Source organism: Sus scrofa, chromosome 5 (genome assembly GCF_000003025.6).
Source record: "Sus scrofa isolate TJ Tabasco breed Duroc chromosome 5, Sscrofa11.1, whole genome shotgun sequence".
NCBI classification, from domain to species: Eukaryota; Metazoa; Chordata; class Mammalia; order Artiodactyla; family Suidae; genus Sus; species Sus scrofa.
In genome coordinates, this window is record NC_010447.5 from 89,630,738 (window position 1) to 89,657,301 (window position 26,564).

A 26,564-nucleotide genomic window follows, 5' to 3' on the forward strand; every position below is an offset into this window, starting at 1 on the left:
GTTCTAAAGCTAGCATAATTTTTGAGACAGGAAAAAAAAATCTCGAAGTGAATAATACAATATTCTTTCTAGGAAAGTACATTCTTGGGTGAAAGAAAACACTACATGTCATAGCGATATGTCATAGACAAGCTCTGGAGCCTGACAGTTCAGATCCTGGCTCTTTCACCTGCTATGTAAGTAGGGCTCAAGTCACTTAGCCTTAACTGTAAAATGGGGATGACTGCTTTCTTCAAAGGATTATTGACAGAATTTAATAATAATGTATATAAAGGAGCTGGTAGAGAATAGAAACTGATTAAAATGTAACTATTTCCCAGATCCACAAAAAAAGGAAACATTATAACATCTCTTTTCTGTGTGGACCTCATGAGTTTCTTTTCAAAGGTAATTTAAAAATTGCCTTCAGGGGGATCATGCACATTTTTACTAAGAGTATTTACACTGTTAACAATATTTGGCTGATAATGTAAAGGTACTTAGTCATACTAGACACATAAAAATAAACAGTAGACTTTAATAACTCTAAAGGAAAAAATGGGGAGTTCCTGTTGTGGCACAACGGAAACGAATGTGACTAGTATCCATGAGGATGCAGGTTCGATCCCTGGCCTCAATCAGTGGGTTGGCGATCTGGCGTTGCCGGGAGCTGTGGTGTAGGTCACTGACAAGGCACAGATCCCGTGTTGCTGGGGCTGTGGTATAGGCCAGCAGCTGTAGCTTCAATTCGACCCCTAGTGTGGGAATGCCCATATGTGGCGGGTCCAGCATTAAAAAAGCAAACAAACAAACAAAACGTAAAAAATGATAAAATAGGCTTCTGTAAATAAGAATGTCAAATCCAGAATTACTTACTATATATAAAGAAATACACATTCTAATATATGATAAGATCTTTTAATTATTTTACTATATAACATATTGGTGAATATACCCAACTGTATTTTCTCAAATGGCAAATGAGATGCAGGATAACATTTCTCTCTGATTTCTGAAAATCTCAGTATCATCTGTCTTTTGGAGGATTTGGCTTCCTACGACGTCTATGATACCTTGAAAAGAAGAAAATATTTAAGATAAGATTATTTTATAAAAATTAACTGCTCCTGATAGAAATATCAAATTTCTAGCTTGCTATTTATCGGCACTCAAAAAAAATCAATGAAACCTAAAACACACACATACACACAGAGCAGGACACAACTCAGGCAGATATTTCTTAGTAATAAGCCACATTTCCCTGCCGTGAAAATTGTTTCCTATTAATTAAGCATTTAGAAAGTCTTTTTTCAGATCTTGAGATAATTTCAATACAGTAATTTAAATGACTATTCCTTAATTAAAAACTAATGCTTATCTTTATCATAAAGAAAGAGCACAGGAGTTCCCACTGTGGTACAATGGGTTAATGATCCAGTTTGTTTCTGTGGAGGTGCCGGTTTGATATCCCGCACAATCCACAGCACAATGGGTTAAGGATCCAGCATTGCTGCAGTTGTGGGGTAGGTTGAAGCTTCGGCCCAGATTCGATCCCTGGCACCGGAACTTCCATATGCTGCAGGTGCAGCCAAAAAAAGAAAAATAAACAGCACCATGTGAACATGCAGAACGTGCTCAATTAAAGTTTTATGTAGGAGTGCCCGTCGTGGCGCAGTGGTTAACGAATCCGACTAGGAACCATGAGGATGCGGGTTCGGTCCCTGCCCTTGCTCAGTGGGTTAACGATCCGGCGTTGCCGTGAGCTGTGGTGTAGGCTGCAGACGCGGCTCGGATCCTGCATTGCTGTGGCTCCGGCGTGGGCCGGTGGCTGCAGCTCTGACTAGACCCCTAGCCTGGGAACCTCCATATGCGGCAGGAGCGGCCCAAGAAATGGCAAAAAAACAAAAAAACAAAACAAAACAAAAAAGTTTTATGTAAAAGCGGATGTTCGGTGAGTTCCCGCTGTAGCTCAGTGAGTTAAGAATCCGACTTGTATCCACGAGGATGTGCTATAGATCCCTGCCCTTGCTCAGTGGGTTAAGAATCCCACTTTGCCGTAAGCTGTGGTGTAGGTTGCAGACATCGCTCGGATCTGGTGTTGCTGGGGCTGTGCTGCAGACCTGCAGCTGCAGCTCCGATTAGACTCCTAGCCTGGGAACTTGCACATGCCGCACGTGTGGCCCTAAAACAATAAATAAATAAATAAATAAATAAATAAATAATTTTAAAAGGGGGATGTTTGGCTCTGAAAGAGAGGCCTCTTTAGCTGCAGTCATGTTTTAATAAACAATAAAAGATGATTAGTAATAAGTATACTGAAAAATGTGCAATGTCACGGAAAATGGAAGTGGTACTGCTTATTCACACATTTACAGGACTGCTTTATATTTCAGAAACGTAGAATTACTCTCCAGATCCTTCTTTCTATCCAGACTTCGTTCAATCCTTCCATCATTTCAACATAACTTCACATTTAGTGGAGTCCTGTTAGCTATTTTCTCAGGATCATTTGCTCATTCATTTATTCATTCATTTTCAAATGTGTGGAGCATCTCCTATGCGCCAGTCACTAATTTTAGGTGCCAAGGATTCTATGATACACAAAACATGACAAAAGCCCCACCCTCATGAAGCTGACACTGCAATGCATAATAGAAAAACAAGATAAACAAGTTGGCCAGGGAGGGCTCAGTGAGTGAACACTCAAAGGAAGTTAAGAGAGCTATCTTTTTCAGCAGGCAGTGTATTCTATGTAAACAGAAAGTAAAAAAGCTATGAGGTGGAAGGGGGGGCATGTTCAAGGAGGAGCAAAGAGGACATGTGGCTGGAATAGAGTGAACAAGGAAGAGAAGAATAGGAAATGAGAATGGAAATGTAACAGGGTCAGCTCACACAGTTTTTTTTTCTCTCTCTCTCCTTTTAGGGCTGTAACTTTGGCATATGGAAGTTTCCAGGGTAGGGGTCTAATTGGAGACATAGCTGCCGGCCTATGCTATAGCCATGGCAATGCCAGATCCGAGCCATGTCTGCAAACTACACCACAGCCTTACTCACTGAGTGAGGCCAGGGATCGAACCCATATCCTCATGGATACTAGTTGGGTTCTTAACCTGCTGAGCCACAACGAGAACTACATAGATTCTTTAGATAATAGTTAGCTTTTTTCTGAGTGAGATGGAAAGCAGTTTGAGGGTTTTTCAAGAGAAAAATTTTAGGAATTAATGGAATGTTTGAGGGCTACTCACAGGGTTACTCTAGCTGTGTGCTTAGACTGGACTTTAGGGAAGCAAAGACAGAAGTAGGGAGATCAGTTAGAAAGCCACTTCTATAAACCAGGCAGAAGATGGTGGCATGGACCAGGATAAGAGCAGAGAGAAGAGTGACACATGGTCAAATCAGAGAAGATACATTTTGGAGAGCCAACAGGATTTGCTGGTAGACCAGATGTTAGGTACAAAGCAGCGTCAAGAATGATACCAAGATTTCTGGTGCAAGCAGCTAGAAGAATGAAACTGGCATTAACTGAAACAGGGAAGGCTGCAGGAGAAACTGGTTTGTGGACGACCACAGGAAGCTCGATTAGAGACACATTAAGTTAGATGTCCATTAGACATGTCCAGCAGGCATTGGATACACAGTTCTGGAGGTCAAGGGACAGAAAGAAACAGATTTGGGAGCCATCAGCATGCAGATGGTATTTAAAACCACGTGATGGGATGAGATCATTATCTTAGGGAATGGGACACAAAAGAGGAGAGGATCAAGGACTGATCCCCCAAAACTTCGAGATAAGGGAGACGAAAAGGAATCAGCAAGAGAAACCAAGAGAGTACAGGAACTACGGATATGTAAAGAAAAGTTTCAACGAACTTATTAAGGTCCAATTAATGAGAAAAATCACAAGAACAAAATGCAACCACTACGAACTCTGTAACACTGCTAAAATGATGTGTCTGGAAAGAACGGTAATGGAAGGAATGTTCCACTGACTTTTTTATATTTTTTCATGCCCACTGAGGAACACTGAGGAAAGGAAGAAGAGCCTGAACACAGACGCGGGCAACTGAGGGCACTGCTATGTCCTGCTTCCTGACAACTGGCAACACTAAAGGCTAATGGGATAACTTGGGAATGCAGAGAAGGGCAAAGCAATTCAGAATCACACCCTCAACAACTATTCACAGAAGAGCTATCTAATGCAAACTGCTATAAGGAGTACAAAATAGCTGATTTTGCCTAAGGAGTACCTTTCAGAGAGTATGTTTAAAGCCCCATTACTTGAGGTAAATTTTAATGCAGTGGCGAATCAAGTTTAATTTGTTTTCATCATCAAACAGGAAGTAGGAGGAGCCTCATGGTCACATATGCTATTTTTTGAAATCAACTTTTACACAAATGAATATAAAAATAGTTATTCAGGAAAAGGCAGAGGGTAGGAAACTAAAAGTTCAATTTAACCACACACCCAATGTCCTGAGTTTCCTCATCGCTCATACTAAAAATTTAAACAATTCTAGTAGCCAGTCTCAAGAAAAAGCCCAAGTCTAAGCAGACTCTTTGAACTGCCAACCTAAAGTAAAAAGGATTACCAGGATTAGGAAACAGCAATACCCAATTCATAAATTTCCTGGCAACAATTTTAACCTTAGATTCCCAGCTTTGAGATAATCTAATCACCAGTGTTTACTACCACTGGACTATTTCAGCATCAACTCTGTATAGTCATACTACCTATATTCCCAGTCCACCCACCCTGGGTGAGGCCAGTCATTCAAGGTAGGTTCAGGATTGAATGAGGTGGGCAACACCCTAGGATCCTAAAGCCTTTAATGATCTTGATTCAGAATCTGATAATAGAGAATATCTGAATCCACAGGTGACCCACCCAGATAAAATGGAAATGAGATCAGCCCACATAACTTGACAGCTGAACTGGAATAAAGCTTCCAGGAATCACTGGGAAAGTTACCAGTGGACCATCCCAAACACTACCCTAAAGCAGCCTTCAAAGAAAAAGAGAAGACCTTCAAGAAGCTGTGGAGAAAATTAGGTAAAATATTCCATCAGACAGTAACTAAGCATCCACACACTGTATTAAGGATACTGTATTAGAGGTCTTCCAGAAAACTACAAAACAGAAGTTGTGTCCCTGATGAAGAAAGAAGAGAGCGGAAGCTGAAACCTAGAGATCACCTACAAATGTAACAATAACACGTATCTAATACACTATAGTTGCATGTGATAGTTACATGTTACAGGGTTTGATCCCTGGCCTCGTTCAGTGGGTTAAGGATCCAGAGTTGCCATGAGCTGTGGTGCACGTTGCAGACGTAGCTCGGATCTGGTGTTGCTGTGGCTCTGGTGTAGGCTGGCAGCAACCAATTAGATCCCTAGCCTGGGACCTGCATATGCCTCGGGTGTGGCCCTAAGACAAAAAAAAAGGCAAAAATAAATAAATAAATAAAACCCACTTTAAATATAAAGACACAGATAGGTTAAAAGTGAAAGAATAGAAACAGATATAGCATGTAAACTCTGATCAAAAGGAGGCTGGACAGGCTATATTAATACTAGATAAGTTAAATTTCAGAATAAGAAAAATTAGCAGTAATAAAAAAGAAAACTTCCTTTTACAATCTTTACCTATAGAGGGCAAGAGAGAGAAATAAAAAGCATAAAGATTGCAAAAGTAGAAGGAAAACTGTCCTTACTCAGTGATGGCATGGTCATCTACACAGAAAACTCTTAGAAATATATTAAAAAGCTACTAAAATTAGTCTCAAAACCAGAGGATATACGGCTGGTTTCAAGACTTAAAGTTACAGTATGCAAAATAGTGAAGTATTCCAAAGAGAGATAAAAAAAACCCTATATATTTATATAATATATAACACATATAATATATAAAGATTATATATATCTTTTTTTTAATTTTGCTTTTTAGCGCCACACCCATGACATATAGAAGTACCCAGGCTAGGGACTGATTCGGAGCTACAGCTGCTACCCTAGCCACAGACACACTGGATCCAAGCCAAGTCTGTGACCTACACCACAGTTCATGGCAACACCGGATCCCTAACCCACTGAGCGAGGCCAGGGATCCAACCCACCCCCTCACGGATCCTAGCTGGGTTCTTTAACTGCTGATCCATGAAGGGAACTCCAAAGACAAACATATATTAGTAGAACAAAATAGAGTCCAGGACTCTGCACATATGATTTCAACAAAGATGTTATGGCAATTTAATGGGGAAAGGCAACATTTTCAACTAGTGGTATTGGAACAACTGGATATAAATATACCAAAAATAAAAAATCCTTAACCTATGCCTTACACCAAACATAAAAAGTAACTCTAAATGGATTACAGACCTAAATGTTAGACTAAGATTCTAAAACTTCTAGACGAAAACACACAAGACAGTCTTAGTGACCTTGGGTTTAGGCAGTTTTTTAAATTGGTTTCTTTTTTTTTTTGGCTGAGCTTGGGTCACACAGAAGCTTCTGGGCCAGGGAATGAATTCGTGCCAGAGCAATGACAATGCCAGAGCATTAACCTTCTGAGCCACCATGGAACTACAAGATTTAAGTAGGATGCAAAAAGCTTGAACAAAAAGGAAAAGTTTATAAATTGGACTTCATCAAAATGAAAACACTTTTGATCTTCAAATGACACTATTAAGGACATGAAAAAACAAGCCACAGACAGGGAGGAAATATTTGCAAAACTTTTACTTCGTAAAGGATTTTGATCTCATAAAGGATTTGATCCTTCTTACACTTTAAGAGAATTAATCTGTTTTTTAAATAATAGGCAAAAATGTTGCACAGCTACTTTACCAAAAACCAACCAAATAAAAAAAACACAAATGTATAGACTGCCAATAGGCACATGAAAAGCTGCTCAAAATCATAAGTAATTGATTAGCGCAACATAAGTTAAAACCGTAATGAAATACTACTGTTCAGCCAAAAGAATGATTAAAATTTTAGAAACAGATGATACCAAATATTGAGGTGAATGTGGAGCAACTAGAACTCTCACACAGCTAGTGGGAGTGTAAAATGTTTCAGCCACTTTGACAGTGGCTTATGAATGTAAACGTGTCCTTATTATATGACCAAGTAATCCTACCACTAGGTATTTACTTCAGAGAAATAAAGACATGTCCATACAATAACCTGCACTTCAGGGGTTCCCGTCACGGTGCAGCGGAAACGAATCCAACTAGGAACCATGAGGATGTGGGTTTGACCCCTGGCCTCGCTCAGTGGGTCAAGGATCTGGCACTGCCGTGAGTTGTGGTGTAGGTTGCAGACGTGGCTCAGATCCCATGTTGCTGTGGCTGTGGTGTAGGCCGGCAACTGTAGCTCCAATTCGACCCCTGGCCTGGGAATCTCCATGTGCTGCAGGTGCAGTCCTAAACAGCAAAAAAATAAATAAATAAAAATAACCTGCACTTCAATGTTTACACAGCTTTATTTATAACAGCCAAAAAACTGGAAAGACTCCAAAATGTCCAACTGGTTATCAGATAAACTGTAGTTTAGGAGTGCCCATCATGGTTGGGCGGTAAAGATCCTGACTAGTGTCCACAAGGATGTTCAGTCCCTGGCCTCTCTCCGTGGGTTAAGGATCCAGCGTTGCCATGAGCTGTGGTGTGTAGACGTGGTTCGGATCTGGCATTACTGTGGCTGTGACGCAGAGCGGCAGCTGCAGCTGTGATTCGACCCCTGGTCTGGGAACTTCCATATGCTGCAGGTTCAGCTCTAAAAAAGACAACTAAAACTGTGGTCTGGCCATACAGAAATAAAAAGGAACAAACTATTGGTATACATAGTACGCGACAACACGGATGACTCTCGAAAGCATTATAGTCAGTGAAGTTAGACACAGAAGGTTACACACTGCATAATTCCATTTATATGCTTCTAGAAAGGGTAAAACATGAAATTTTAGAAATCCTAGAAAGTGAGAGAGAGCAGACCATAACTGCTAAGAGTGAGGGATTACAGAGAGTAAACTGACTACAAAAGCATATGGGAGAACTTTTTGGAGTGATGAGAATAATCTACAATATGACTGTGGTAATATAATTCCACAGCTGTATACATTTGTAAAAATACATCACAGTGTATACTTAGGAGTTCCCACTGTGGCTCAGCAATAATGAACCTGTCTAGTATCCATGAGGGTGCAGGTTCCATCCCTGGACCCATTCATTGGGTTAAGCATCTGATGTTGCCGTAAGCTGCCATGTGGGCTGGCAGCTACAGTTCCTATTCAACCCCTAGCCTGGGAACTTCCATATCCGTGGGTGTGGCCCTATAAAGAAAAAAAAAAAAAGTGTATACTTAAACTGGTGAATGTCTTCCTTAAAACATTTGCCAAACTCATGAAGTTGGAGTTCCCACTGTGGCACAACAGGTTAGGGATCCGGCATTGTCTCTGCAGCAGCTCAGATTCAATCCCTGGCCTGGGAGCTTCCATTTGCCACAGGTGCGGCATAAAGAAAAAAAAAAAACAAAAAAACGCAAGGTATGTAAATTATATCTCAAAAGAGCCCGTTTAAGAAAAGATGCTTCAGAAATTATTTGCGGAGTTCCCGTCGTGGCGCAGTGGTTAATGAATCCGACTAGGAACCATGAGGTTGCGGGTTCGATCCCTGGCCTTGATCAGTGGGTTAAAGATCTGGCGTTGCCGTGAGCTGTGGTGTAGGTCGCAGATGCGGCTCAGATCACGCTTTGCTGTGGCTGTGGTGTAGGTCGGCAGCAACAGCTCTGATTAGACCCTTAGCCTGGGAACCTCCATATGCCATGTGTGTGGCCCTGGAAAAGGCCAAAAAAAAAAAAAAAAAAAAAAAAAAGATGCTTCAAAAAGATTAAGATAAAAGCTATGAAGCTATGAGTAGGAGACAATACTAATGATTATCATTTACCACGTTAACCACATTATTATTGAACATATAATATATGCCAGGTGCTTAACTTGTACGATATATTTTAATCTCAAAGCCACTAAGTGAATTGGACATTATTAATTCTATTTGCTTTAATAGACAACAAGAGTGAATAGCTAGTACGTAGCAGAGACAAGATGAGTGAATCTAGGCCTCTTTAACACAAAGTTGTACTCTCAGAAAAGAGTTCCACTTTACTGGAGTTCAAAAAGCACCTAACTGAGGATAACATGAGACAGAGCTCTTCAGGCAGGTAGAGTTTAACAATGTTCGTCTACAGGGAACAGAACATTAGTAGATATAAAGGAAGATTTTTACCCTATGCTTTAAATACTTCTGAATTGTTTAAAAATACTTTTAAACAAGCATGTTATACCTTCTAATAACGTATTTAAAAGATGTTTTATACATATGTATACCCCAAGTGTCAAATTCATAATGGGGAGTTCCCACTGTGGCGCAGCAGAAATGAACCTGACTAGGAAACCATGAGGCTTCCAGTTTGATCCCCGGCCTCGCTCAGTGGGTTAAGGATCCCTGGCGTTGCCATGAGCTGTGGTGTAGGTCACAGATGCGGCTCGGATCTGGTGTTGCTGTGGCTGTGGTGTAGGCCGGCAGCTGTAGCTCTGACTGGACCCCTAGCCTGGGAACCTCCATATGCCATGGGTGCAGCCCTAAAAACCAAAAAAAAAAAAACCCCACAATGGGTCCCTTTCTCTTGACTGCCATAATTTTTAAATTCTGAAATATTTAAGAGCTCCTGCTGTGGTGCAGCGGGTTAATAAGAATCCAACTGCGGTAGCCTGGATCGCTGAGGAGGTGCAGGTTTAATCGCCGGCCTGATGCAGTGGGTTAAGGATCCAGTGTTGCTGCAGCTGTGGCACAGGTCACAGCTGTGGGTCAGATTCAGTTCCTGGCCTGGGAACTTCCATATGCCACAGATGTGGCCAAAAAAAAAAGAGTTGTGTAATATTTAGTAAAACACCCTCCTATATACTGCCTGATGTTTAAGAAGTGCTGACATCTAGAAACCAACCCTTGAAAATGGCTTATATTAATCCAAAATATATATGTAGATACCAAATAAATATGGGTCAAATGATGAGTAATCACACATTAGCATATTTAAATTTTTAAAAGATCACAAGGACAAGACCTACAGAAAAAGTTTCTTCATATACATAAGCTAGCATCTGAAGCTCTTATGTTGAACTCTTTACTAGGAGATACTGGGATAATCACTTGTATCTAAAGTCAGCTCACAATTCAAATTGCCTCAGGAATCCTGATGGGACAAGATATACCAGAAGATTAAATTAATTAGTAGTCAAAGCTAATTAGCAGTAATGAGATTAAATAAGTAAATAAGATTAAACGCAGGTGGGATATTAGGCAAAAATGTCTGAAGACAACAAGTTTGGTTTTAAGACTCCCCAAGGGTCTTCTTGCCTTCAGTCCTGCTCCTTTCATGTTACAATCGATAGAGAATTTTCATAACTTCAGCAATTTGGATATGAACAAAAGATAGTTTAAAAAATGCAGCAACATGAAACACTCGGGAAAGAAACAGGTTCTGAAATCCACTACAGAAAAATTTCAAGGCAGGGCTTGAACTAAAATATTTGGATAATATGACAAATAAAAACTATACATGAGCAATGTTATGAATCATGAAAAGAAATCACAGAATATAGTAATGACTTAGATTTGGGGCTTATAAAATGGCTTGCTAATTTGTTTTCCCATAACCTAACTTACAAAGGTAAGGAAAAACAGAGACAGCATTATAAACAAAGTGGGTACTAAATAAGAAAGAGTTCCCGTTGTGGCTCAGCAGAAACAAATCTGACTAGCATCCTTGAGGCCGCAGGTTTGATCCCTGGCCTTGTTCAGGGTTAAGGATCCGGTGTTGCCATGTGCTGTGGTGTAGGTCACAGACCCCGCTGGGATCTGACTTGCTGTGGCTGTGGCGTAGGCCAGTGGCTCCAGCTCCGATTCAACCCCTAGCCTGGGAACCTCCATATGCCATGGGTGCAGCCCTGAAAACAAACAAACAAAAAACTAAGAAAAATCAAGGAAGAGGATATAAAATAGACATAGAAATTGAAAGACACTATAGTGGCAGAAATGAATGAATAAAGAAGATGTGATAAACATATACAACGGACTGATACTCCGCCACACAAAAGAATACAATGCTGCCATTTGCAGCAACACAGGTGGACCTAGACAATACTATGTTTAAATAAGTCAGAAAAAGACAAACACTCTGTTATCACTTACATGTGGAAGCTAAAAGAAAGAAACAAATGTGTAAAACAAAAGAGAAACAGCCTAACAGAGAGAGAGAACAAACTAGTGGTTACCAGTGAGGAAAGAGAAGGGGAAAGGGGGAAGGAAGGTAGGGGTGAGGGATTAAGAAACACAAACCACTGTGTACAAAGTAAATAAGCAACAAAGACATACTGCGCGGCCAAGGAAAACATAGCCATTATTTTGTAACAACTTTAAATGGAGTATAATCTATAAAAATACTCAATCACTATGTTGGACACCTCAAACGAATAAAATATGTAAATCAATTATACTTTAATAAGGAAATTGATTAATTAAAATAAACATTATTTTATATTAAAAAAGATACCAGAATGGCCAAAAAAAAAATTTTTTTTTCCTTGGGAAACTTATATAGAAATATCACTTTTACTAGAGAAAGATTATGAAGGGAGGGTTTTTTAAGACAGGAAAAGACAAGCTGTATTTTGTTATAATTAATTTAAAACTTTGGAAAGATATCTAGTTAGAAATATTCTGAGGACAATGCCACTGGAAATGTGACTGAGGAAATTTAAAAAAGGATAATGGAGGAGTTCCTGTCGGGGCCCAGGGGAAACAAGTCCGACTTAGGGGCCATGAGGTTACGCGTCTGATCCCTGCCCTCACGTAGTGGGTTAAGGATCTGGCGTTGCCATGAGCTGTGGTGTGGGTCACGGACAAAGCTCGGATCCTGCATTGCTGTGGCTGTGGTGTAGGCCAGCAGCTGTAGCTCCAATTCGACCCACAGCCTGGGAATCTCCATATACCTCAGGCGTGGCCCTAAAAAGAAAGAGAAAAAAAAAAAAAGCATAATGGAGCAGGCTGCGTATCATCTATATAATGACTGTAACTGAAGCTCTCAGAATGAATTTCAGCAAGACGTGGAGTGTAACGCAGAGCCAGGAAGAATCTCTACTGTAACTACAGATAAGGGAGAAAGTACCTTCTAAAAGAGAAACTGAAAACGTAAACCAAGCCAGATCCATACATGCACTTGCTTTCAAACTGCTCCCACCAGATGATCCACAGAGCCTTCAACCTCAACACAGCCCACAAGGGGTCACCTTCCTTGCTCTCACCCGTTTCCCCGCTTGTATGGGTGACACCGCCATCCCCCCCGACACCTGACAGAAACTTGAGCGTCTCCTATCTCTTCCTTCTCTCTTCCTACCCACAACCAAGTCGGGTAAATTACTGCTGTTAATTACAGTTCTTAAAAATAGCCTCCTCTTTTACTTTCCCCTTTTCTATTTCCTGGTCCTTGCATGCAGATCTTTGACAAATTTCACCTGGACTATTACAATAGTTTCAGAACAGGTTTCCCTGACTTCGATTTTTCTATGTATTACCTTATCCAAATACAGACGAGTCTGCTTAATGATTTTCTAATGCATACACTCTGGGGATGTTGATGTAATAAAACCTAAACTGAGCAGCAGAACACAAAAGCCTTCACAAGATCTTTCTGACATTCCCTCCTCATGTTCTGGGTCCCATTCAAGCTGAACTACTTCAATTTCCCCAGCTTGCTCTCTGACAGGCTATTCTCAGCCTGTGAAGCCTTGTCCCCCTTCCCCGTGGCTACCTCCTAACCATCCTTCAAATCTCAATTACTTGATTTTGCTTATTTCCTCTACTCTTTCCCTCCTTGACTAGAATCAACTTACAAGTAAGAGTTGTGTTGTTTGATCACCCATCACTTAGAGCAGTTGAATGACTGCATATTCATTAATTCCATAAGCATGTCCTGCCATAAATGTGCCAGCCCAGTGCTAGTTATTGGGTGATTAAGTGAATAAAAACAAAATTTGCCCAAACAACTAGAAACAATTAAAAAAAAAAAAGTTACCTCTTAGCTTCAGTTTCTTAGTTTAGTAGAGAGCAAAATAATTTATGAAAGAAGAAAACTTATTAAAGCCAGAGTCAGTTAAGAGGTAAGACTGTAATAAAATGTGAGTACTTGGAAATGGAGGTGCAACTGTAGTTTCTACAATAACTAAGAACAATATTATACTGTCCAATCATTTGCTCCATCTCAACTTTTTTTCTGCAGTAACTCAAAATCTGTTAAATAAATAGATGGATAGCTAAGGACAAGATCAACTGTTCATCAGAAGATGAGTAAAAATATATAAAGTGACCATATCTCAGAATGAAAACATGTTTAAGAACTCTTGCAACATTCATTGAAAACTCTGGTTAAACACCCCCACTAAAACAAAGGAAAAAAAGGAGTTGCCACTTCCGCTTAGCAGGTTAAGAACCCGACTGGTATCCATGAGGAAGCAGGTTCAATCCTGGCCTTGCTCAGTGGGTTAAGGATCTGGCATTGCCATGAGCTGTGGTGTAGGTGGCAGACATGGCTCAGATCCCGTGTTGCTGTGGCTGTGGTGCAGGCTGGCGGCTGCAGCTCCAATTAGACCCCTAGCCTGGGAACTTCCATATGCTGCACGGGTGGCCCCCCAAAAAGGAAAAAAAAGAAGTATTATTTCATTTTACCTACAATATTTGTAGATTTAAAAATACAATTTGGGGAGTTCCCGTCGTGGCGCAGTGGTTAATGAATCCGACTAGGAACCATGAGGCTGCGGGTTCGATCCCTGCCCTTGCTCAGTGGGTTAAAGATCCAGCATTGCCGTGAGCTGTGGTGTAGGTTGCAGATGCAGCTCGGATCCCATGTTGCTGTGGCTCTGGCGTAGGCCAGTGGCTACAGCTCTGATTGGACCCCTAGCCTGGGAATCTCCATATGCCGCGGGAGCGGCCCAAAGAAATGGCACGACAAAAAAAAAAAAAAAAAATACAATTTGGTAGGTAATCATAACGGGTGTTAATTCCTTCATGCAGAGTACAAATGCAGAAGTCTGTTAATGGGAGAAAAGTTACATATTTCTCTAGTGTCTCGTAGGAGTTGAAGAAGTAAAACAGAACTTACTGTCCACGAGGATACCAACGGTGCTTAGTAGTAAAGAACATCTTGCTAAGTTGTTCTATCATGGGTCCTTGCTCTAAATGTTCACCTTTTTCTTCTAATCTGGTTTTCAGCACTAGATCATGTGTTTCTTCAATATTATGTACAGGATCTGGACGAGGGATAGGCTACAAAATAATCAGCAATGAACAACATCAAAATGTAGGAAGGTTAACGAGCACCTGATTCAGTTTACAAGATAATTACCACACTCAGGAATTCTTTACAGTACCTCAAGGTAGGTAAGTCAGTCATTAGAACAGTTTCAATTAGTAGCATTATTCATTAAAGAATTATAAATATTTTCCTTCTCATATTAAGTTTTGTCTTCCTTTCCAATAATAAAGTTCTTATTTATTTAAAGTTATCTTGGAGATCCTGTCGTGGCGCAGTGGTTAACAAATCCGACTAGGAACCATGAGGTTGCGGGTTCGATCCCTGCCATTGCTCAGTGGGTTAAGGATCCGGCGTTGCCATGAACTGTGGTGTAGGTTGCAGACGCGGCTCGGATCCCATGTTGCTGTGGCTTTGACCTAGGCTGGTGGCTACAGCTCCAATTCGACCCCTAGCCTGGGAACCTCCATATGCCGCAGAAGCGGCCCAAGAAAACGGCAGAAAGACAAAAAAAAAAAAAAAAAGTTATCTTCCCCCAATAATAAAGTACTTATTACTTTAGTTTCTATTTCTCAAAACTATAAATTGTGCCCCCCCCTTTGGTCTTTTCAGGGCCACACCCATGGCATATGGAGGTCCCCAGGCTAGGGGTCTAATCGGAGCTGTAGCTGCTGGCCTACACCACAGCCACAACAACTTCAGATCTATGCTGCATCTGCAACCTACACCACAGTATGCAACAACACAGGATCCTTAACCCACTGAGTGAGGCCAGGGATCGAATCTGGGTCCTCATGGATACTAGCCAGATTCATTTCTGCTGAGCCATGATGGAACTCCATGTGCTATTTTTTAACTTAAAAAGTTTTCAGTCTCTACCTTGCATATCATTAAAGTGAGAAACAATGAAAAACTTTTAATTGAAAATGCATTTCTTATATCCAAAACAAGCAGGAAATTTTTCAAAGTTTTCATTTTAGACGACCGAAATGCCATCAAACGATGCTTTATGGTAATGTATTTTTTTCCCCTGAAGACATTAATTACTAAAAATCTCATCTCTTCCCACCACATGAGTGATATATAATATATGCTGTATCCATCATCAACAGTGGCTGACTAAAGCCCTTCAAAATCAGTGTCCTGCAAAATCAGATTCCCGATAATTTATGTATTAAGTGATACCATGTAACACAAGACTAACATTGCCTTGCTTCATAAATACCATTTATAGGTATTACAACACATGAAAATCTGATTTACAATCATAAAAGAAGTAATTCAAACACAGATGTATTCTTTATATTCATACACTATCAATGACAACTACTACATTCTGCCACTGTATTGTTATAGCATATATTCATATTCATTTAGCTTATGTACATGAAAAAACAAAACCTTTTTAAAAGGCAATATATTAAGTGCAAGACTAGCAAGTCCCTCCCTCCCTCCTTCTCTCTCTCTTTCTCCCTCCCTTTTCCCCCTCCCTCTTTTTTTTAAAAGCAGCACTCATGGCACGTGGAAGTTCCCATGCCAGGGATCAAACCTGTGCCACAGTTGAGGCCTGTGCCACAGGTGCAGCAAGTCCAGATATTTAACCTGCTGTGCCACTAGGGAACTTCTTAGTTTCTTCTCTTTATGTCACTATACTTGTTGCTAAAGATTAAATGTTTTATCAGCTATAGTGGAATAAATAAATCAATAAAGCCTAAATGTTTCAAATATTATCAAGTATCAATGTTTGTCTCTCTTCCTATTCCCAAGCAGGCTCAATTCTATTCTATCACAAATACTTTCTGCTTCGTATGATTAAAAATATTTTCTTTTCCAGGCACACAGATAAAGGACATTTAGACAGAAATCTAAACCAAAAGCCTCTGCAGACTTGAAACTGATTTTTAGGTTGTATTTGATCTCCTTGATCAAACTTCAAAGAAACGATACAAAAATATTTCAGTAAAAAGGAAAAAATAAAATAAAACTGAATGTCAACTCTAAAAAACATTCAGAACTGTCATCCTGAATTTCCCTTTTAAGGATTTTCAAATATTTGGGAGTTTCCGTTGCGGTGCAGTGGTTAACAAATCCAACTGGGAACCATGAGGTTGCAGGTTCTACCCCTGCCCTTGCTCAATGGGTTAAGGATCTGGTGTTGCTGTGAGTTGTGGTGTGGGTCGCAGATGCGGCTTGGATCCCGCGTTGCTGTGGCTCTGGCGAAGGCCGGTGGCTACAGCTCCTACTTGACCCCTAGTCTGGGAACCTCCATATGCCACGGGAGCGACCCAAGAAAAGGCAAAAACACCAAAAAAAAAAAAAGAATTTTCAAATATTTGAAATTTCCACTTTTGAAATATTCCACTCAATTAACCACTAAAAAGAATCACCTAGTACTTAATTTTTATTTTTCCTAATCATTATTTTTTGCCCCTGGTTTAACATCTTCATTTACCTAAACTAGAAATCCTAAATTCTAGAAAAACATTTTTATTTTTAATAAAACATAGTAAGTCTGGTCGAAACAGAAAGAAAGACCTTTTTAGCTGGCCATGGAAAATAATCAACATCTTTTGGATTCAAATGTGAATTACTACAAAACCAAAGATACAAATCATCTTAACATTCTCAAAGCCAGTGTCAGTCGGTATTTCTGCACACAACCAGGAGCTCGGTGTGCAATGTATGCTTTCTAGGATCTAGAGAGTCATAGGGCCCACTAGAGTTGCACCTACTTCCTTGAAGAAAAAAAAGCAAATCTAAACTTTGTCATGTTTGAATAAAGTTATTTAATGTTATGTGCTATCTTACGAAATTTGTAAATTTGGATTTAAAAAGAACATACTTTAGGAGTTCCCCTCATGGAGCAGTGGAAACAAATTCAACTAGGGACCATGAGGTTGCAGGTTTGATCCCTGGCCTCGCTCAGTGGGTTAGGGATCCGGCGTTGCCGTGAGCTGTGGTGTGGGTCACAGACATAGCTCGGATCTGGTGTTGCTGTGGCTGTGGTATAGGCCAGCGGCTATAGCTCTGATTGGACCCCTAGCCTGGGACCTCAATATGCCTAAAAAGACCAAAGACCAAAAAAAAAAAAAAAAAAAAAAAAAATTTAACAGTAACATGTTTTCAAGAATGTTTCTTACTGTGAATAAAGCTCAATTTATAATTTATTACCTGAGAAACAAAAAAATTCCATGGTTCTCCATGTGACTGTCTCTAGGCCCTAAAACAGAAAACCCTCAGGCACGAAGACAGAAGACCAAACTGACTTATTTAATTAACAAATATTCCCAGCACAGAGGGATCCGGCATTGCTACAGCTGTGGCACAGATCACAGCTCTGGCTCAGATTCAATCCCTGGCTTGGGAACTTCCATATGCTGCAGGTGCTAAAGATATAGCAGAAAATAAAACAGACAAGGCCCGGTCCTCACAGAGCTTATATTTTAATGGAGGGCCATGGACAGAAAAGCAAGAAACTATCCAGTATGCCAGAAACGATACACACCTTTGAGAAAAATAAAGCAAAGAAGGATTAGAAGGAGTCCAGGAGCAGGGGTACTACTTTAAATGCAGTGGCCAAGGAAGGCCATAACAAATAAGAATAACAAATAAGAAAAGATCTAAAAATAGGCTATGAAGATTTCCGGGGAACAAGCATTCCAGGCAGAGGAAGCAGCAACTGCAAAGGCTGAGACAGGAGCTTCCCAAGTATGTGCTCAAAGATTGGGGGGAGGCGACTGTGGAAGCACTGGGGTAATTACATGTGAGCGGACTAGAGAGAGAGGAACACTAAGGATATGGGAGAGGACTCAACTGCTGTAACAAAGGCAGTACAGCCAGAAAGGGGGTCAGGGAGATGGGTACACATACAAGGCAGTGACTGTGATGATGACAGTGGAATCTAAGACAGGCAAGAAGAGAAAGGAGAATGTATGAGACACATGAGGCTGTGAAAGAGTGGCTCAGACCTACTGATGCAGGTCTTCACGAGAGGATGAGTCATTCTTAGAGCTAGGAAATGACGGGGAGTTGGTAGTAAGCTAGCGGAATTCTTAAAAATTTAGATTGGGAGGAAGGAGAAGTTGTTATTTGTGATTAAAATATCTCTAGGGTATAACCATGGGGGCTGAGGTAGGGAGGAAAGATCAAGAAGAGGCCAGGAGAAGAGACAGATCATCCACATGGACACTGAAACAACAAAAAAAAAACCAGGAGAGAAACAGTGTTGGAAAGTGTGAGAGTTTATCTAAAATATTTAAAGAAAGGATTGGGGAGGAGGTGAGAAGTGAAACTTGGGATGACAGAAAACAGCAAAAAAATAAAAAAAAGATTACACAGTATGGTTTAATGACGCAAACTACAAAGCTAGAGAGTGTTGAGGAGGAGGAAAGATGATGCGGATATGACAGGGAGGAGCCACAGGGACACCTCTGGGTTCAGTTAAAATAAAAAAAGGGGGAGTTAGGAGAGAAAACTGCAACTCCTTAAGAGCACGAGGGAAGCAACGGCACCAGGGCACATCCAGGTTTCTGTTAGAGTCAAAAGATGAAGGCAACATTCTAGAAGTTAACATTACGAGATAATTTTAATGATGATAGCAAGTTCTAAAAGAACAGTGGAAAAGTTCTGAGAGTTGGGAAGGATAGGAAAAGCGCCAGATTTGGGGATGCAAAGAGCCATGTGGGATGAGAGTCTATATACTGAGAAATGACCTCATAGTCTTGGGCTTCTTAGCCTAACGGATAAAACAGGGATAAAGCACATAATCAGAAACACCACACAAAATAACAATCGAAGAAGGCACACTATGGTATGAGCTGGAGGTTTACAGGCAAACAAACAAAAAAGGTACTGGATTATTGCCTTGATGTTTAGCTAGAACACAAAGCAGAATGACTAAATGGTGAGGTTAAAAAGGAAATTCAGGAGCTCCCTAGTTCAGCAGGTTAAGGATCTGGTACTGTGACTGCTGTGGCTTGGGTTTGATTTCTGGCCTGGGTACTTGCACATGCCATGAGCACAGCTAAAACAAACAAACAAAAACAAAAAACAAAAAAACGGGGAAAACAAAATAGCAAAATTTAAAAAAATTAAAAAAAAAAAAAGGAGTTCCTGTGGGTGGCCCAGCAGTAATGAACCTGACTAATATCCATAAGGAGACAGGTTCAACCCCTGGTCTTGTTCACTGGGTCAAGGATCCAGTGTTGCCATGAGCTTTGGTGTAGGTAGAAGATGCAGCTCAGATCTGGTGTTGCTGTGGCTGTGGTGTAGGCTGGCAGCTAAAGCTCCAATTCAACCTCTAACCTGGGAACTTCCATATGCCATGAGTGTGTCCCTAAAAGGACAAAAAAAAAAAAAAAAAAAAGAAGGCACAAATTAACAAATTATTCAGTCAAATCAACAAACCAAACATTATCAAATATAGAAAAAGGCTTCAAGAAATAATAGGAAGAAATTCAAATATGAAATGATAAAAAAAAACTTGCATCAGGGTTTGTCTGTTTTTTGTTTTTTAGGGCCACACCTGAGGCATAGGAAGTTCTTGGGCTAGGGGTCAACTTAGAGCTGCAGCTGCTGGCCTACACCACAGCCACAGCAACTCCAGATCTGAGCCACATTTGCAACCTATGCTGCAGCTCACAGCAATGCTAGATCCTTAACCCACTGAGTGAGGCCAGGGACTGAACTTGCATCTTCATGGATACCAGTCAGATTCTTAACCTACTGAATCACAATGAGAACTCTTTGGGTCAAGTTAAATAAATTGCATTAAAAACAAAAACAGGAGTACCCGTCGTGGCACAGTGATTAATGAATCCGACTAGGAACCATGAGGTTGCGGGTTCGATCCCTGCCCTTGCTCAGTGGGTTAACGATCCGGCGTTGCCGTGAGCTGTGGTGTAGGTTGCAGACGCGGCTCGGATCCCATGTTGCTGTGGCTCTGGCGTAGGCCGGGGGCTACAGCTCCGATTGGACCCCTAGCCTGGGAATCTCCATATGCTGCGGGAGTGGCCCAAGAAATAGCCAAAGCGCGCGCGCGCGCGCACACACACACACACACACACACACACACACAAAAGGACACCACACCAAAAACCTATAAAAATGAAAAGGCAGAAAACTGTAACTCAGATAAGGGAGAAAGAAAAAACCTCAGAAAAACAGCTAAGTGATCTGGAAAAAAGACTTTAGACTGATGATGCTGAAGATGATGCAAGACAATGGAAATAAGCTGGAGGCAAAGATTGATAATTTACAGGAAACACTGAGCAAAGAAATACAAGATTTAAAACTTAAGCAAGCAGAGATGCAAAATACATAACAAATAAAAAATGCATTAGAAGCAACCAAGAGCAGAATACAGGAGAGAGGAGAACAAATAAGTGAGGTGGAGGACAAACTAGTAGAAATCACTGATGTGGTACAGAAAAGAGAAAAAGATTGAAATGAAGAGCGTCTCAGAGAATGCTGGGACAACGTTATACACACCAACATCCGTATTATAGGGGTGCCAGAAGGAAAAGAGAGAGAAAGGGACAGAAAAAATATCTGAAGAGATAATAGCCAAAAACTTCCCTAACATGGGAAAGGAACCATTCACTCAAATCCAGGAAGCACAACATACACCATATAAAATAAACCCAAGGAGGAACACCCTGAGACACATATTAATCAAACTGACCAAAATTAAAGACAAGGAGAAAATACTGAAAGCAGCCAGGGAAAAGAAACAAATAACATACAAGGGAACCCCAATAAGGTTATCGGCAGATTTTTCAGCAGAAACTCTGGAGGCCAGAAGGGAATAGCAGCATGTACTTAAAGGGATGAAAGGAAAAAACGTCCAACCAAGATTACTTTACCCAGCAAAGCTCTCATTCAGATTTGAAGGAGAACTCAAAAGCTTTATAAGCTTTTTTTTGTTTGTTTTATAGATACACAAAAGCTAAGATAATTCGGCAATGCTAAATCAGCTTTACCATAAATACTAAAGGAAATTCTCCAGGCAGAAAAGAAAAGGCCACAACTAGAAACAAAAATACCACAAATGACAAGGCTCTCCAGTAAAGGCGTATCTACAGTAAAGATAGGAAATCATCCATACACAATTATGCTACCAAAATCAGAAATCATGAGAAGAGGAAGGTACAAATGCGGGACAATGGAGATGCACTTGCAATTAAGAGACCAACAACTTAAAACAATCTCATATATATATAGACTCCTATATCAAAAGTTTAGGGCAACTGCAAACCAAAAACCTACAACTGATACACAAACAAATAAGAAAAATCAACTCAAATACAACACTAAAGATAGGCATCAAACCACAAGAGGAGAGCACAAGAGAAAAAGGGAAGAAAAAAGAGCAACAAAATCAAATCAAGCAGTTAATAAAATGGCAATCAGAACACACAAAAAAAATTAAAACAAATTCTCCAACATTAAAAGGATTATCAGAACCAAGATAATTAAAAGCTGTAAATCAAGTATAGCAAAAAAAATTTTTTTAATGAAAATTATGAAGGAGCCCTCTAAAATCCAAATTTTTCATAATTTATCAGATTGCAATATAGAGTAATACAGGACAATGTGTTTTTAAAAATTTATGAGGTATGTTTGATCCCTAGTCAGAAATCTACCAAATTGTAGACCAGAAAACTGATACCATAATTGTGTGTGGGTGTTTGTTTTGGCATGCAGAAGTTCCTGGGCCAGAGATCGAACCCACACCACAGCAGTGATAATGCTGGATCCTTAAGCACTAGGCCACCAGGAACTCCCCATAATTCTGTTTAAATGGTTCACTCTGTAAATCAAAAAAAGCCTTTAGAGAAACAAGATGAAAATAAATAAAAGAGAAAAATCCAAACAGTAAAATAAAAAAAGCCAAAAGAAGATCTAAACCTAATAATGTCAAACAATTCCCTTCGCTTTGGGTAAAGAAGTGTGAATATTTCTAAAAACAAATTAAAAATTCGAAGAGATTACCCCATACATACTTTTGTGTGTTCGTATGGAATGTCCACAGAAGGGTGATAGCATACTATTGTCCTGCCATCAGATGTCAAAGCAAGCTCTACTTTGCTAAAAAAAAAAAAAAAAAAAAAAAAAAAAATGTTTTAGAAAGTTATAGAAGGCAGAATAATTATTAGAGCTAAAATTTGTTCATCATGAATCCCTGAAGAATAAATGCCATGTCACTGGACTAGTAAACTTGTGCCCATATCACAGGGGACAACTCAGACCATCCCACAAAATACATCAGCTTAACTACCACAACAAACCTTTAAGGCATTAACCATTATTTTACCTAAATTATTCTCCAAATTATTTGTTTTCCAAATCTTTGGACGAGATCTTCCTGTTCAGTCATCATTACTAATAGAAATTTCCTTATCTAAAAGCTATCTTCAAAAAGCCGTAAGGCAATTACTTGAATTATTAAAGCTGAAGATCAGCAAAATACATAATCTTCCAGGTAAAGGATCACTTGTATTTCCAACCACAAAGACTACAGCTGGAGTTCTCATTGTAGCTCAGCAGGTTAAGAACTTGACTAGTATCCATGAGAACTTAGGTTCAATCCCGGGCCCTCCTCACTGGGTTAAGGATTCAGTGATGCCATGAACTGCAGCATAGGTCACAGACGTGGCTCAGATCTGGCGTGGCTGTGGCTGTGGCATAAACTGGCAGCTGCAGCTTCAATTCGACTCTGAGCATGAGAATTTCTATATGCCTTGGGGTGCGGCCCTAAAAAGCAAAACAAAAAAGACTGCAGCTGAGCACTTTTTCTAGATCAGCATTTCTTCAAGCATCTTTTAACACATATTAAGACTCAAATCTTTTCAGGTTCAAAAAGTGCTCCCTATTCCCTAATCTAATTTCATCACTATCTTTTTTTTTTTTTTTTTCGGTCTTTTTGTCTTTTGTTGTTGTTGTTGTTGCTATTTCTTGGGCCGCTCCCACGGCATATGGAGGTTCCCAGGCTAGGGGTCCAATCGGAGCTGTAGCCACCAGCCTACGCCAGAGTCACAGCAACGCGGGATCCGAGCCGAGTCTGCAACCTACACCACAGCTCATGGCAACGCCGGATCGTTAACCCACTGAGCAAGGGCAGGGACCGAACCCGCAACCTCATGGTTCCTAGTCGGATTCATTAACCACTGCGCCACGACGCGAACTCCTTCGTCACTATCTTAATACTTATTAAACATACAATTCAAACTGGTGTCAGGAAGGAAGAAAAAAAATTTCTTTTTTTTTGTCTTTTGAGGGCTACATCTGCAGCGCATGGAGGTTACCAGACTAGGGGTCAAATCAGAGCTGTAGCCATGGCCTACGCCACAACCGCAGCAACTCAAGATCCAAGTCTCGTGTGCAAACTACACCACAGCTCAGGGCAACATCGGATCCTCAGCCCACTGAGCAAGGCCAGGGATCAAACCTGCATCTTCAATGGATACTGGTCGGGCTCCTTAACCACTGAACCATGATGGGAACTCCCCCAAAAATATTTTTGTTTAAATTTACTAGAAGTTCCCTTGTGGCTCAGAGGGTTAAGAATCCAACATTGTCACTGCTGTGGCTCTGGTTACAGCTGTAGCACAGGTTTGATCCCTGGCCCAGGGAACCTCCACGTGCTTCACGCATGACCAAAAAAAAAAAAGAAAAACTGCAATAAAAACAACTTAAGAAAATATGTTGTAGTTTCTGCACATAAGACTCTGCTATAAAGATAAAAGACATTTCATTCATGTTATTCCTGGTTGTAAGCATACTGACTAGAATTGAGTAAGTACCAAATAAATTGTGGCTGAATTAAATATTTATAATTTAGGATTATTCAATGTCAACATAAGATAAGGTAAATAGCTACTTAAGCTAACAGATATGACCTCTAAGAGAAAGCCATAAAAACTAATTAACTTTTCCAAAAAAGCTAAAGAATGATTCAGGAAGAAAAGAGCATCTCTAACAGCACATCTGTCTTATAAGAAATGAAGTATTGGAGTTCCCGTCGTGGCGCAGTGGTTAATGAATCTGACCAGGAACCATGAGGTTTCAGGTTCGATCCCTGGCCTCGCTCAGTGGATTAAGGATCCGGTGTTGCTGTGAGCTGTGGTGTGGGTTGCAGACGTGGCTCGGATCTGGCATTTCTGTGGCTCTGGCACAGGCCGGTGGCTATAGCTCCGATTAGACCCCTAGCCTGGGAACCTCTATATGACGTGGGTGAGGCCCTAGAAAAGGCCGAAAGACAAAAAAAAAAAAAAAATGAAGTATTCACTGAAACAGTGATAATGATTTTTATTTTTTTTTTTTGGTTTTTAGAGCCACATCTGCAGCACATGGAAGTTCCCAGGCTAGGGGTTAAATCAGTGCTACAGCTGCTGGCCTATGCTACAGCCACGCCAGATACAAGCCGCATCTATGACCTTCACCACAGCTCATGGGAACACCAGATCCTTAACCCCCGGAGTGAGGACAGGGATCCAACCCCCATTCTCATGGATACTAGTCAGGTTCATTTCCACTGAGCCACAACGGGAGCGCTGAAAATGATTTCTATTTTAAAAGGATTTGTAAGCCCAGAGACTGGATAAATAAGATCACTGAAATAATTTTTAAAAACAAAATTAGAGAAAGGATAATCACAAAATAAAGCAGAAAATATCAAAACAAGAATTAAAATTAGGAGTTCCCGTCGTGGTACAGCAGAAACGAATCCGACTAGGAACCATGAGGTTGCGGGTTCAATCCCTGGCCTTGCTCAGTGGGTTAAGGATCCGGTGTTGCTGTGAGCTGTGGTGTAGGTCGCAGACATGGCTCAGATCTGGTGTTGCTGTGTCTGTGGTGTAGACCGGCAGCAACAGCTCTGATTAGACCCCTAGCCTGGGAACCTCCATATGCTGTGGGTGTGTCTCTAATAGGACAAGAGATAAAAGACAAAAAAAAAAAAAAGAAAGTTAAATCATTTCAGACAGAGCTAACAGCTTTTTCTTTTTCCAACTAGATTTTAATACTTACCAATTATAGTCATCTGGAAGAGAAGAATATGTAGATTTATGACAAACACAATATGAAGCGCTGTCTGCAAAAAAACCCAAACAGCAAAATGGATTTAGTTAATTCGAGCAGCACAGCTCTTCACACAAATGTAAAGCTAGTTTCACTCATTCAACCGATGCTGACTGTATTCACCATGAAACGGCAGTATACTTGGGGCTAGGGATTCAACAAGAAAGATCCGGTCCCTACTCTCAAAAGGGTACAAGTCTAGTGAAACACAGACAAGTAAACAATCCCAATATAAAGATAAGCCCTGCTAGGAATGGTAAATCCTGGGAGTGAGAGGGGCACACGGATTAAAAACAGGAGTGTGGAGATGATACTTAAGGTGCCGTGAAGGACGGAGTAAGCTGGAGTTATTGGGGGATAAGTACAACGTTCCTTGTGGAGGGACTAAAAAGTGCCAAAGACTAGAGGGAAGAAAGGGCACGAAGGTTTTGAATATTCTAAAAACTTTAGGGATTCCTGCTGTGGCACAGTTGGTTAAGGATCCAGAGTTGCTGCACGTGCAGCATGAGTCATAGCTGCTGCTCAAATTTCATCCCTGGCTTAAGAACGTCCATATGCCACGGATAGGGCCAGAAAGAAAAAAAAAACATTTTACTGTGATTGGAGGACATGGTTCATAAAGGGGTAGTTTTTAAGTGATAAAATACAAAATAAACTGTTCAAAGTTAACTTTTTTTTTGTCTTTCTGCTATTTCTTGGGCCGCTCCCGTGGCATATGGAGGTTCCCAGGCTAGGGGTCTAATCGGAGCTGTAGCCACCGGCCTACGCCAGAGCCACAGCAACGCAGGATCCGAGCTGCGTCTGCAACCTACACCACAGCCCACGGCGGCAACGCCGGATCGTTAACCCACTGAGCAAGGGCAGGGACCGAACCTGCAACCTCATGGTTCCTAGTCGGATTCGTTAACCACTGCGCCACGACGGGAACTCCAAAGTTAACTTTCTTAATCAAAATGCTGACATCTCAAAGTATATCCCCCCCCCTTTTTTTTCTTTTTGCCTTTTCTAGGGCTGCTGCCAAGGCATATGGAAGTTCCCAGGCTTGGGGTCAAATCGGAGCTGTAGCTGCCGGCCTACACCAGAGCCACAGCAACTCGAGATCCAAGCCGCGTCTGTGACCTACACCACAGCTCATGGCAACGCCA

At 40.7% G+C, this 26,564-nt stretch overlaps 1 protein-coding gene across 2 annotated transcripts in view; it reads right to left on the bottom strand.

Annotated features, from left to right (window-relative positions):
• Positions 876–26,564, bottom strand: part of MRPL42 (mitochondrial ribosomal protein L42) — a 30,163-nt gene continuing 4,474 nt past the window's right edge. For both annotated transcript variants that reach the window (XM_013998085.2, XM_005664266.3), the window contains exons 3-6: positions 25,369–25,432; positions 22,344–22,428; positions 14,191–14,354; positions 876–1,052 (exon numbers count right to left, since the gene is read on the bottom strand). In XM_013998085.2, coding sequence (XP_013853539.2) covers positions 1,007–1,052; positions 14,191–14,354; positions 22,344–22,428; positions 25,369–25,432 — 359 coding nt within the window. In that variant the 3' untranslated portion in view covers positions 876–1,006. The remainder of the gene's footprint in view (positions 1,053–14,190; positions 14,355–22,343; positions 22,429–25,368; positions 25,433–26,564) is intronic.